The sequence below is a fragment of the Cynoglossus semilaevis genome, chromosome 20 (genome assembly GCF_000523025.1).
Source record: "Cynoglossus semilaevis isolate Cse_v1.0 chromosome 20, Cse_v1.0, whole genome shotgun sequence".
NCBI classification, from domain to species: Eukaryota; Metazoa; Chordata; class Actinopteri; order Pleuronectiformes; family Cynoglossidae; genus Cynoglossus; species Cynoglossus semilaevis.
Window position 1 is genome coordinate 1,006,316 of NC_024326.1, and position 13,468 is coordinate 1,019,783.

The 13,468-nt window shown below is 39.9% G+C and overlaps 1 protein-coding gene across 12 annotated transcripts; it reads right to left on the reverse strand.

Moving 5' to 3' along the window:
• Positions 1–4,351: 4,351 nt before the first annotated feature.
• On the reverse strand, positions 4,352–13,312 carry LOC103395851 (sodium- and chloride-dependent betaine transporter-like). Of its 12 annotated transcripts, XR_003053081.1 has the most exons (19): positions 12,048–13,309; positions 11,772–11,919; positions 11,472–11,684; positions 11,251–11,385; positions 11,019–11,159; positions 10,412–10,496; positions 10,197–10,329; positions 9,982–10,116; positions 9,543–9,646; positions 9,331–9,455; positions 9,135–9,247; positions 8,884–9,021; positions 8,692–8,794; positions 8,166–8,266; positions 7,869–8,039; positions 7,633–7,708; positions 6,536–6,633; positions 6,354–6,402; positions 4,352–4,588 (listed from the first exon to the last, which is right to left on the reverse strand). XR_003053081.1 is itself a non-coding variant. In XM_025066228.1 (17 exons), exons 3-16 carry the CDS (start codon positions 11,659–11,661, stop codon positions 7,658–7,660), a joined length of 1,725 nt encoding a protein of 574 aa, XP_024921996.1. In that variant the 5' UTR covers positions 11,662–11,684; positions 11,772–11,919; positions 12,048–13,310; the 3' UTR covers positions 4,352–6,629; positions 7,633–7,657. The 12 variants fall into 12 exon arrangements, 7 of the variants coding, with proteins under 7 accessions (XP_024921996.1, XP_024921995.1, XP_024921997.1 ...); XR_003053082.1 differs by lacking the exon at positions 6,354–6,402 and having other exon boundaries at positions 6,536–6,629; positions 12,048–13,310; XR_003053080.1 differs by lacking the exon at positions 6,354–6,402.
• Positions 13,313–13,468: the final 156 nt, after the last annotated feature.

Below are 13,468 nucleotides of genomic sequence, written 5' to 3' on the forward strand. Positions count from 1 at the left end.
CCCCACACCTTCTCCTCCTCCCCTCGTGCCGTACCCATGCAGGGAATTCGTCAATTCTGTTTCTCTCTGTCTTTCGTTCTCATCTTCTCGTTCTCTCCCTTCTCTCTAAACACCTATTGGCTATTATCCCGTCTCATGTCTTCCCCAGACCTGTGCAGCGCAGAATGCAATTTTCCCCCAGCTGCATCGGTGATGAGATCCAAATGAAAGATCGTTAATATTTGGTTCGGAAACAAATGGAGTCGTGTCTCCTATTTTAAATATTGTCATTTTCTCCCTCCCCCCTGTGCATTGCCTGTCGTTGAGATTCTCCCTCTCACCTCCATCCCATCATCAGGGGATGACTTTCTTCCCGCCACAACACCCCCCACCCCCCCTCCCCGTGATAAATGTATCTGTGTTATCGCGCATGTGTTTGTCTTGTGGCTCAGGCAGAAAGTGACAGGCGTTAAAACGATACGGAGTCTTTTGTCTCTTCAGAGGGTCTTTAACTTGGAGACAGTGACAGGAGACGCTGTTGTGTCAGAAAAGGGTAAATGGCTCCATTAACCAAACCAGGCCTGAGTTAGATGGAAATATGAACATGAAAATGTAGAAAGAAACAGCAAGCCAAGGGAAGGCGTGTTTCTATGCAGATGATACTGATCATTTCAACCAGGGACCCCAAAAAAAAAAAAAAAAACGGAATGTGTTTTATCACGTGTTGTTGCGGTCAGCCATCCTCTATTGCTGTTGTTGTTGATTTGCACCTGATGCTAACTGACGCTAACTGGCTGAACAAATCATGTAAGAACTCGTGAGTGTGTGGAATACTTCCCTCTGTAGGTGAAGCCAGTCAGTGGGTAGAATTTGTTGCATTTGTTATTTGAATTCAAATACTGAAGTACCATCATGTCCTGTATATTACACAGTTGTTTATGACTTGTCTGCTGACATGAATCAGTCAGTGCAAAAGATGAAGCAAAATCAGGAAAGACTTTACACCTGATGGATATGAAGTTTAATTAAAATTGTCTTTTAGTGTAGTTGTGGAGAAGCCAGTGTGTTTTCAGAGTGGAATTGTGCGGCGGCCGCATCAGTCTTGGTAGAACTCAGTGCACATTAGTCTGATTTAACAGACAGAAGGACGCTTTTCATTTGGCCAATGTGCAGCAGAGAAAACAGAAACAATAAAGTTGAGAAATGTCATTTGAGAATTAATCAGCGTTCATTAGCCCACGGGTCCTCTCCTCCACTTCTTCACTTCTCTCTCTCTCTCTTTCTCCGTCTCTCTTTCCGTAGCTTAATGTTCCCTCTCTGTGAACAAGGCATCATGGGTAGCCCGCTCACTGCTCACCCAAGCGTTGCCCATTTGGCTGATGTCTCGCCAGCTCGCTCTCTAACCAAACTTTACCTCCTACCTGACACCCTCATTCCCCCGTCCCTCCCTCCCTCTGCTCATTAGCATCGCATTAGCATTTCATTTGCATGACTCTGATCTGATTTGCTTCAATCTTCGGGGTTTTCACTCCTTCTTTTGTTTTTACTCTCTGCCCAGGTCCAGGTACAGTTTGATTAGTACTTTTGTTGGTGTTCGTTAAGTGGTTTTTTGGTGACTGTTTTTCAGTACATCACATTTTCTTGCACTGTTTAATTCGTACTCACGTTTGAGAAATTTTGGTGGCCATGTCTGACATGTGGCTCGTGGGCCAGTTACGGTACAGTTCAAAGTAGGCCAAAACTTCAGTTTCAGTTGTTGCCTAATAATTTTTTTTTACTAATTTTGTAGTAAACACAGGCCGACATTTAGCTAATCTTTTAGACTGACATTTTATTAGTAAAGATGGAACAGATTTACAACCATTCCTGAAAATATATTAGCATAAAATAGCAACACATTTCTGCACTAAAATAATTATTAATTATCAAATAAACAATAATTGCAGTATTGATTGAAACCCTTTTTCTGTCTAGAATTTTTCTATTTGTCCAGTAAAATATGCATCTTTAGCTAATCATGGATAAAGTTGGCTAGCTTTTAGCGAGCGGCCAGCTAACCTTTTGCTACCTTTTTGTGATTTGAAACATCTTGCTTCCCCACCACTTCCTGTCCACTTCTGTTTCATTAGTGTTTCAGTGCTGACTGTCAGACTCAGAGCCAGTGCTGTTATGTTAATCAGACCGTTGGTGGACACCTCCAGTAGAGAACCTGTTATTTCACGGATGTCAGAAATGTGTGCATACATTTGTGATTCTGCACGGCCCCGGCCCGTCACCGTACTGGACGGGCTGTCACTTTCTTAATTGCCTGAGTGTGACCCCGCCCCGCTCCGCTCACCTGCCTAATTACTGTGTCTTTGTAGTCAAAAGATTGAAATGAAGTCAAGTCCATTCAAGCTTCAGTGGCGTGAGACGCGAGGTTAGTGACATTGTCATAATACAGCGGAGAACGGCGGGTTTGTCCTTACGCTGCTGTTTCCCTCAACTCAGCCCATTTACAAACAAACGCTGATAATAAAGAAGTGTGTTTTTTTTAATAGTTAGTGATACTTAGACTAATTTAAACTGTCACTGCAGTACTTTATTAAACATAAAAAATACATGAAAAATAGTGTGTTTTAACGGCACTTAAAGTATATCAAATAAATTTAGTTTGGGACGTGGGACAATTCAACATTATTAAGCCTTTCTTGAAGGAAGAGTTGATTAAACTGGGCCCTGAAAAATAAATAAAAATACCCTAATATATGTTTTCTTACAATTTTTTACAATTAAACTGTTAATCGGTAGAATATGATCCAGTAGGTGGCAGTAATGTAACTCATTAGAAGTAGGTATTTAATGAATATTTGGGGCTTGGATCAGCACAAACCTTCACTGTGCAGTCGACTGGTGATGTGTTTTTTGAGAAACACTCTATACTTTTGTCGGAGTCCTCACTATTTTCTGATTCTCTCTCTCTCTCTCTCTCTCTCTCTCTCTTTCTTTCTTTCTCCCTCTCTCTCTCTTTCTCCCTTCTCCGTGTGTGTGTGTGCGCATGTGTGTGTGTGAGATCCAGCGTCAGGCAGTTATAAATGGCCATCATTTCCCAAACCACTCCGTTCTCCATTGTGGAGCGCATGTCGCCGCAGGGAAGGGAGGTGATGTGTGTGTGTGTGTGTGTGTGTGTGTGTTTTGTGGGAAGATGTGAGGGTGTGTGAGGGGAGTAACAGAGGAAGTGAAGGGGCTGGTAGTCCCAGGTGAAGGTGTGAGGGTCCAGAGTAGCAGAGACAAACCTACAGCTCTGCAGAGACTCAGGCTGGAGTAGAAAAGGAGGCATTCATGGAAACAGATATTGTTTTTAACCATCATTACTGCAGAATACCTTTGAAATGATCACCACATCTGCATCTCCCCGTCCTCTCTGTCCATCCACAGTTCACTGAGGCCAGCTGTGCTCCAGTTAAACCACTTTTGTTCTGGTCTTATATCCGTCTCCTTTATTCCCAGCTTAATCTCACTCCACTACAAACATCTTCACTGGTTTCAGACTGGAGTTTAAGAACGCTCAGTCAATGCTATTGTCTTCTCGTCCTCTTTCGGCAGTGGTAAAGTTTTAGTTTTTAAACTGTTAATGAGTTCTGGCTCCGTTCACACACTTAGCTTCACTTGATCCTGATTTATTTCCTGTTCCACTGTGGAGCTGGCCACTGAGTATGAAGGGTTTTCTCCGGCACAGTTCTTAGACAGATAAACAGTTGTGGCCTGGTTCATCATGTGATCTGGATTTACGGCCACAATACAATGACGTTTTTTCTGCTTCTAAGTACTATTGTAGAAAAGACCTAAACTTAAACTGAAGATATTTTAACACTGCATGTTGCGTCTGAGGAAATGAATAAGCCAATCACTTAATAAGAAAGAAAATTACCTGCATGTTGTAAAAGGCTGCAGACAAATATAATGGAGTTGGTTCATTTAATTATTTAAATTAATTAGTACTTACAAATATCAACCTCATAATATACAGCTAATAATTGGTTCAAGTGTAAAATATAAGGAAAATATATTTGAAACCTGAGAAAGGAAAGAGTTAGACCACATGAGTAATTGTGAATCCAGGTGTACTTTAACAAATGACAAATTATATCAAAATGGTACATTTTTGGCAATGCAAATAATTAGAAAATAGCTAGGAATATAATTAGGAGTCACCAGATAGGTAATGTAAGCTAAAGTTCAATTTAATCATAGCACAAACAATCAAAAGTCAATGTGATCAAATGTTTTTTTTCCTGTAAAAGATCAAAATAAAGAACAAAACCTCATTAGGAAGGAACTGTATCCTTGACTAATTACAATAATAAAAAAAATAGTAATAATACAATATTAATAAATTCAGTGAAAGAGTCTTTATTTCTCATAAAAAACATGTCATTTTGTCATTAGTGGTCCACCGGGCCAGACTTTGGATACGTCAGGAATAGTCAGATCCCAGCCATTGGTGTTCCTTTCCCCCGTGCCTCTGCTGACCAGTGTCACCTGGACAGCTGATGATGTCACCACTACACCTTCTCAGTAATATTATTAACCACAAATTCTCCATCTCCCCCTCTGTCCTCCAGGAGAGCTGAGAAAATGAAATGCCAAAGAAGAAAACAGCAGGGGACGCAGTGAGTACATGAGCACGCCCACCTCAATATATTACAACTGCCTTCCATTTAGGCCAGTTTGAGCCAAGAGAGGAGTGAGGAGAGCAGTTAGGCTGAGTGTTTGACAGGAGGCCTTTTTAAATCCCACTCTCATCCATCATAAGTGGCGTCAGTGCACTCCCAAGGCCTGATAATAGCCTTTTGCATTTTTACACCACACTTTGCCTTCTGTGTTTGATGGAGGTGGAGAGGGGGAGAAAAAAGAGAGAGAAGTCTCCTCAGCCATGATGAAATGTCAGGTTTTTATTATGTCCCATATTGATGCTAAAATGCCTATTATCAGATTTTCATATTTCAATTTGAGTCCAATTTATTTATTAAAAAAATAAATAAACCTCTGGATACATTCTGACATAAACTCCACCACCGCCCTCCTAAAACTGTAACCCAAACAAACGGAGGAACAGTGTCTGTTAGCAGCTAGTTTTTCACCTGCTGGCATGCCCATTAAGCACCACTTACATGCTAGATGCTGGGGTGTTTTTTGATGTGCATTTCTTTTTCATATTCTGTACAACAATTTCTATTCACTGGGAAAAAAAACTTTTTCTATGTCTTTGTACAAAGACAGTGAACAGGATTAGATTTAGGTGAAACAATCAAGGCACTAAATTGAAATCATGGAAGAAGCCCTTAGCACCACCTACAGGCCTGACAAGGGAATCTGCTCAATGCTGACAAATACAAAATACTGTAGTAACCTGATAAAACTGCATTATAAGGAGTTAAAAAGTAACACATTTTTTTTATTATAATTTATAGATTATAGGTGTCAGATAGAAGTAAAAGATAGACGATGAATGTGTTTTGAAATTTTAAAAATACTCTATCTTTTCAACTTGATAAAGAGCTGACATTTGAAAATGCTGTGGACTTTTTTTATATCCACTGCATACTTTCATTTATTCTTTCGGTTTTTTTTCCCTCCTCATGATCCCTCATCTCCCTCCTTCTAGGCTGCTTCTCGTCTCTACATTTTGGTAAAATCACTCCCTGAATTGAAAAAGGGCCCCGAGGCCACAGGAGCATCATCTGCGTTTCACCTTCTTCTTCTTCTTCTTCTTTTTCTTCTTCTTCTTCTTCATCTTTGGATAATTGACTCCTTTTGCCTGGTAATTCATCGCGTGCATATGCCAGCTAATTCATCAGAAGAAGAGAGGCTGCCGACCTCACAACCTTGCACGCCTCGCCACCACCACCTCCCCGTGAAACACACACCCACTCCCTCCCACACACACACACTTCATATCCTAACACATCTCATACTTCAACCTTTATATTCATGCACACATACAAAACACACACACGCACACACACATCATTTATGGTTGAGTTTCTCCCCTCCACCCTCCCCCTCTCCCTCCCCCGTCTCCTCTTTTCTACCCCCAGAAGAGCCAGCCTGGAATGAGAGGAGGGAGCAAGCGGCGAGTTAGTGGATGGAGAAAGCTGAGATGATAGATGGGCCACATTGTGGCATTATGAATGAATTATACCTCCCAAATACCTTGAGCAGTGCGGACTGTCAGCGTGTATCTATACTAATCTGGGAGGAAATATAGCCTATTCCACATTAAAGGGGGTCGACGGAGAATGGGCCGCAGAATTAATTGAGCAATCAGGTCATTAGAGAGAAACATCACGGCGAGTCGTGTTTCTGATGTAGCAACATTCATCACTACTCACCGCAATCCCGTCCTCTCTCTTTCTCCACTTCCTCTCTTTGTTTCCCAATCTTCAAACAGATTAGGATTATTGTGACAAGACAAAGGTATCCTTGTCTTTTTCCATACTGGTGTTAGCGCCTGCTGCATTTATCATGCTTGTCACACACTTTAAGGCTTCTCAACAGACACACACACACACACCTTGTCCCATTTTTCTCCTAGCGCTGGGTCCATGTTGAATTTCCAAACAAGAGTATGTTATAGAAGTTTTAACATCTGCCTCTCCTCCTCTCTCCTGCCTTGGACAAAAAAAAAAAAAAAAACTAAAGTAAGTCATGCTAATTGAGAGTTAACTTTGCAAAAACAAGACAGAAATGATTATTTTTTGTGTTTTAATAAAACCCCTACTTAAACACAAAACGTAATCATTTCTGTCTTTAAGGAGGGTGTTTGTTTGTATTTTTGTATATATTTTACAATTTACTTTTTAAAAGAAAAACGTTACATTTTGTGTGTGAAATAGAAAAACAAAATATGTCAAAAACAGAAACAGGACAAAAGCCATAAGCTGGTAAAAAGTAATAAAAAAAACTTAACATTACATATGTAAAATTTAGCACAAATGCTACAGTAGAGCCTAACTGACGATCAATTCAAAACATAGACAGTGTAAATGGTGTCATTTTAACTGCAAATTAACATAGTTGTCCAAATGTTTCAAACCTTGGGTGGTTGACAGTAACTTCCAGACACTTAGACGTATTTATGTATAAACTTATGTTTATATATAAAAGTGACAGATGAGGTCAAACAGAACCAACATATTCAGGGTTACAGGGTTCTTATTTGTGTTTCATCCGTAAAACACCAACCTTTTAAAGTTAAAATGACATTGTTCAACTTCTAAACAACATCAAAACACTCCCAGATGCTCAGTTACACTTTAACTTTAGCCGTTAACGTCAAGCGATGCTGGACATCTATTGCCCTCTGGTGGCCAACTAGCGCTAAGCCCTGAGCTCGTAAATTGTAAGGTTTTATGGCATCAGAAATTACAAAATGTCACACTCAAGGTCTTCTTTTAGTAAAGTGTTTCATGACGTAACATACAAACGTATTTGTACTTACATTTAATGAAACCTTTCATTCTTTTTTATCTAGATCTAGAACCCAGGACTAACCTTAGGATGTATGTTTAGGTGGATTAAAAGTTGTGTCTGTTCACAGCTTCTGTCTAAACCTGCTAATTGTTGTTGTCTTTCCGGCTTGGTTTTAGTGTCACGTTTCCTTCACCTGACCTTTCATCATAACCAGAGCGCCATCTTATCTGGTCCTCTGTGGAGGTTCTCCAGAGGAGGGATCATCACTGGTGCTCTATGGGAGAAGATTAGACCAGAAGGTAAGAAATAGGAGAAAGTCTCTACCATCCAGGTCATTTAATCCAAACATCGAGGTCAACTGGACAGAGTAGGTTTTTTATTCTGATGAGAATATTCACATATACATGAGAGAATGGGTGGAGTGACGTTCTTACATGTTTCAGTTCCCCCCGTTTTCGAGCCAGACTGTAGAAGCACCACAGTGGAACCATGATGACTGAAGAGAAGCCCAGACAGAGGCCGACAGCGAGGGCCCACCGTGGATACTCGTAGGTGTCGTTGTATCTCAGGGGCGTGAATTTGATCATAGAGAAAAGTAAAACGCCCTGTCAAAAAAAAACCAAAAAAAAAACCACCGTGTTGATTAAACAAAGACCATTTTCTGTGACATTAGAAATGTTGCTGTTTTATTTCAAGTCATTTTGGATTTTTTCTTTCCACAGTGGACTTACTGCAGACACACAAGGTGTCAAGAACTTCCAACATATTTTCATGTAGGCTGATGGTCTGTACCCAATCATGTTCTCAATGTTATTGTAGTACGGGTCAGCACCTGGGGGGGCACACATTTGTGACATAATTGATATCACAGAAATGCAGTCACACAGACCTTTCTGTAAAAAATAAAACACTTTCTTCATTAGAAGGAAATCTGCTGTTCCTACAGTACACAACATTTACTCTACTTTATGATTTTTCTCATTTCGTGGTGGGTTTTGGAACGCAACTGCGGCGATAGGAGAGGGATCTCTGTATGTCTAGCGTTATATTTCTTGTATTAATTACATTTCTGTTCTTTTCTGATTTCTGATTATTTTTTTGAATTCTCTTGTATTAATTACATTTCTGTTCTTTAAAGATTATTTTTTTGAATTAGATTTAGATTGTAAGTAAAGAAATGCTATGTGTTCTTTGGAGTGTATAGTTGTTTTGGAGATTCATCAACAACATGTCAAAGAGAGGAAGTCCTTGACTCACCATACACCCATCCGATACAACAGGATTCCAAAATGGCAAACACCAAGAGCGGGATGCCGTTGCAGGCGTAGTAGTCGAACAGCTGGAATACATACAGTCCTCCCTGCACCAGAGAAAAAAAACAAACACACTGTTAATACACTGAATATTTTTTCTGTTCCTAATTTGTCAGAATAACAAATGGACTCCCACCTCTGTGACCATAGAGAGGCCCACCAGGAAGGAAAGGACGCAGACAGACAGCAGCAGCAGTTTACGTCTGTGACCGGTGTAGAAGAAGGAGGGATACAGGTCTGAGATGGAGGTGACCAGACCTTCCAGGTAGACAAACTGAGGGTTAGCCAAGAAGAATGGTTATGCTACATACTTGTTTTTAATATCACAGCATGTTCCAGGACAAAAAAAGTTGTTTTTTTTCCTGTTGCCTTCTGGGAATTTTGTACCTGACTGTCCAGTCCCAGAAAGATGATCATCAGAAAGAAAAGAACAGCCCAGAGCTGAGGTAGAGGCATCATGGACACCGCCTGAGGGTAGACGATGAAGGCCAGACCAGGACCTGCAGGTGAGACGGTGACGACTTCCTCTGTGTTCTATAAAAATGTCACAGTCAGTATACCAATACTGCTGAGTGGTTGTTACCTGATTCTGCTACTGCTGTAATGTCCACGGACAACTCATGGGACATGAATCCCAGAACAGAGAAAATTGCAAAACCAGCTACCAGGCTGGTCGCACTGTTCAGCAGACACAGCGCGAAAGCATCTCTGCAAGAGGGAAGTGTGTGTCCTCAGTGTCCAACAACATGGGAACAGGACAGTGTGACTCAGCGTTAGCACTCTGTGGCTCCTTACCTGTAGCAGTCATTGTTGTATTTGTTGTAACTCCCCATGGAAACCATGCAGCCTGTGCACACAGCATAAGAAAACAACACCTGGCTCCCAGCGTCCAACCACACCTTCACACGACGTGACAGCAATTACTTTTTTACTTAAGTACTTTTTTGAATTAAATATAATAAAAAATTATATATAACATATAATATACATTTAAAAATATTTCTAATAAATAATAAAAATATTTTTTAAATATTAAACTAATATGTAATTAAAATTATTGTTGTAAATATATCTATTTATATAATTTATTTTCTTTTTCCTAGGGTTTTAGTGTTTTCATGATGTGCTGGATTATATTGAAAACTGTTGAAAATTAAACCTACACTTTTCTCTATTTTTTAGGTGGACAGACTACGTTTGGAAAACATATTGATTCAAACCCCAACTGTCTCACCTGTGGATCAGCCAGTTGTGTTAGGTCGGGAGAAAGATAAAGTGTAATCCCGTCCACGGCTCCTGGTAGTGTCAGGCCACGGATCAGCAGCACAAACAGCATCAGGTATGGAAACGTCGCCGTGACGTAGACCACCTGGAAGAAGGTAAGCCGACTGTAAGACAGTCTACTCTAAACCAAAGGTCAAAGGTCAGATATGATGGTTTACGCTTGACCTTTCCTGAAGACTTGACTCCTTTCCAGATACAGAAGTAACAAACAACCCAGCTGAGCAGCAGACATCCAGCCAGGTCCCAGTGGACCCCCCCCAGCTCTTCGATGCTGTCGGACAAACCCAGGACTTTTCTCCTGAAAGAGCGCTGTGTTCAGGTACAGTTTCATTGAGAATATTTTTCTATCATCAACGTCATCGACATTGTTGGATACGTACTGCCAGAATTCTTCGACTGAAGACGTCACAGTCTGAGAAAGATTTTTAGTTGATGAAACGTTAATATGAAATTCAACACAGTTTCCTTGAAGAAGAGAAGTGAAAATAACAAGTTATTGTTTATTTAAAAAAAAGAGTAGCTACAACCACACAGATGTCATCAGCGCTCTTTGTTGTTCAATGCTAAATAAAAAAAAAAATTTTATTTTTTATTATTACATCCAGGGCCAAATTTAATTATTACTGACATGTAGTTGCGGGCTGGTAGTGGCCCTCAGGCCGTGGGTTTGAGACCCTAATGTGTGTGAAACCTACTTTGTCTTTATTGTCCACCAGGGGGCAGATTAAAACCTCTTAGCAGCATCTTAAAAATATGTAGGTTTGGAAGAAGACAAAAAAACATTTAAAATATATATATATATATATATAATAGCAACAAATTTGCACTGAATTAAAAGTTAGCAGATAAATGAGCACAAATATCAAAGTGTGCTCTGTTATTGCATCATGGCCAACAAATTCATGGGGGTAAAAATAAGAGAAAATTGCAGCCAAAGTTTGACAGGCCGTGGAGATAACTGGACATGAACACAGTCGGCCGTGTTACCTGTATTCCAGGTGTTGTTACAACTGACCCAGGGCAGTTCAGAACTGAAGGAGGAGAAGAGATAGAAGAAGCCCCAGGCCAGGATGACGATGTAGTACATGACCGTGTACAGCATTATTATTTGACTGCCGTAGCCTAAACCTGGTTTCACAGGAAAAACAAAAATGAAGGTTTGAGTCAAGGATGAAATAGTTTTCCAACTCTTTTTCATCAGATGTTTAACCAGTCTCACCCTGAATTAAAGGACAGATCTTCCTCCAGCAGGTGATGGCCCCCTGACCAGTCATCTGTCCCATGGACATTTCCAGAAAGAAGATGGGGATTCCACACGTGAACAGGAACAAAAAATAAGGAATGAGAAAAGCCCCTGCAGGAAAGGACGACGAGAAGAATAGTTGTCATCAAAGTCAACAAAACCTTTTTTTTTTGCTTAGGTTTTCTCTATTGTCTCACCTCCTCCATTTTTGAAACACAAATATGGAAATCTCCAGACGTTTCCCAGACCGATGATTTCTCCGATTACTGCCAAGATGAACTCCTTTTTGTTGGCCCACTCACCTCTGCTGCCACACTGTGAGGAGAACTGAGCTGGGATGATGTCATTTTTCATCTGTTTCTTCTCTGGATTTGTTGAAAGCTCCATTCGGACCGATCACCTGAGCTGTGCTGGAGGATTGAACAGGACAGGTTGAGGACTGATGTTTAAAGGGAACGCTAAATCTATAATTACATTCACCCTTGATCTTCACTCACTTTTGACCTTTGATCTTTGTTTTTCTTGATGAACCTTGCTCTTTTTTTTCTTTCGATTCCTCCAGCTCCCAGGATGATTTACCTCAGTCACAGTTCAGGGTTTGTAAAAACTCAGATCATCCTAGTCCAGGCTAAATATTTCCCATTTCTGATATTAAAATACAGAAAAAATGGGACATAATTATTTTTGTAAATTTCTGGTCATGGTAACAACTTAACACCCGAAGTGAACCCATGAAACACCAACCGAAGACAGCGCAGAGAAATGAGACCTACCGTGTGTCTGTGACAGATTCTGACTGTAACAGCTCATAATCCTGTTTGTTCCTTCAGTCTGTCCAGTTGAAATGTGTTGGTGGTGATAAGAAGAGGTCCAGTCTCTGTGGGGTGTGGTCTCCTATCTATCTAGTCATGTAGTGTGGATTATTTTTTGCAGTGTGCTGTCACAGTGTATGACGCCTACGTTTGTTGTTGTGCCTTAAAGGGTTTGGGGTCATGTCAACAAAAATACAGCCTCACAAACAGCCATTCCACAGCTGATAATGTGAGGCTAACACAGTGGTAGTGTTTTATCAGCAGCCAGATGACAACAAGTGTTGTAGCTACGCCCTGTCACCTTTGTTAGCCTGAAAACATAACCTGGAGGAGAATGTTGTTTTTGTTCAATGCCAGGGAATCACAATTTCATTTTTTTTTTAAATGACAACAAGTAAAAGTCATCTTTTTAAAACGCTACAGTATTTTTGGATTGGCACATCTTGGTTCACCTGTGTTCCACACGAGGGATTACTTTCTAGTCTGGGTTTAAAGAGCAAAAACCACCTTTTTAAAATGCTTTATAATCAAAACAATACCACTGCTAGATATTAAGACAAACCTGTTGTCCTTAAAGCTAGTGTTGCTGATTTCATTTTCAGAATCATGTTTTGTTGACCCGAGCCCGGTGAGGTTTAGAGAACAGAACCTTAAACCAAACCTCCTATGCTGTCATGGCTCTTATTTCTAAAGCTTGGATTTAAATTGAATTTCTTCACATTTGTTAGGATAAAACAAATCCAAGTTTCCTCTTGTGTGTGGTTGACTTGTTACATTTAAAATGTTGCCATTTTAAATGAATATGTTAGATTTGAAATACTTTTCATATAAATATAGATTGCCATTTAAAGAAAAGAAAATCATGCCCGACGTGCATTTAAATTTACCTTTCCTTGCTCATTTAAGGTACTCGCCACCTGGTGACGAAAAATCAGAACGCACTTCGTTTAAACACTTTTAAAAATGTTTAAATTAAACTTAAACACAAAATTAATGTATTTTATTTAATGATTTTAATTTTTTATTTTTACCTTCTTCTAACAGTAAATACTGTAATGATCTATTACTCCATTCCTCCAAACAATGTGTTGCTGCTTCGTTTCTTTACTGGTTTTACTGGACATTTGTCTGTCTGCACGTCCTCATAAGCCAAGCAAATAAAAGACGAGAGTGGGAAGAGGAAGAGGGACATCCTGGACTGGACAGCGTCAAGACTATTAAAAGAACAAATCTTACTAATGAAAACTGAGTTTCTTTTTGTTCTGTTTTTTTTTTTCTCTTTAAGTAAGCGTGCAAGAGAGTCATTATAATTATGCACTCAAAAAGTATATATTTAAAAACATTCAGTGTTGCACTCTCCACACAAACAGATTTTTAATTAA

Coding starts and splice junctions, on each gene's coding strand:
- LOC103395851 (XM_025066228.1), bottom strand. CDS start 11,661: ATGGAGCTTTCAACAAATCCAGAGAAGAAACAGATGAAAAATGACATC. Junction 10,117..10,196: donor GAGTCAAGTCTTCAGGAAAG/GTCAAGCGTAAA, acceptor ACCTTCTTCCAG/GTGGTCTACGTCACGGCGAC. Junction 7,709..7,868: donor AACGGGGGGAACTGAAACAT/GTAAGAACGTCA, acceptor CTTCTCCCATAG/AGCACCAGTGATGATCCCTC.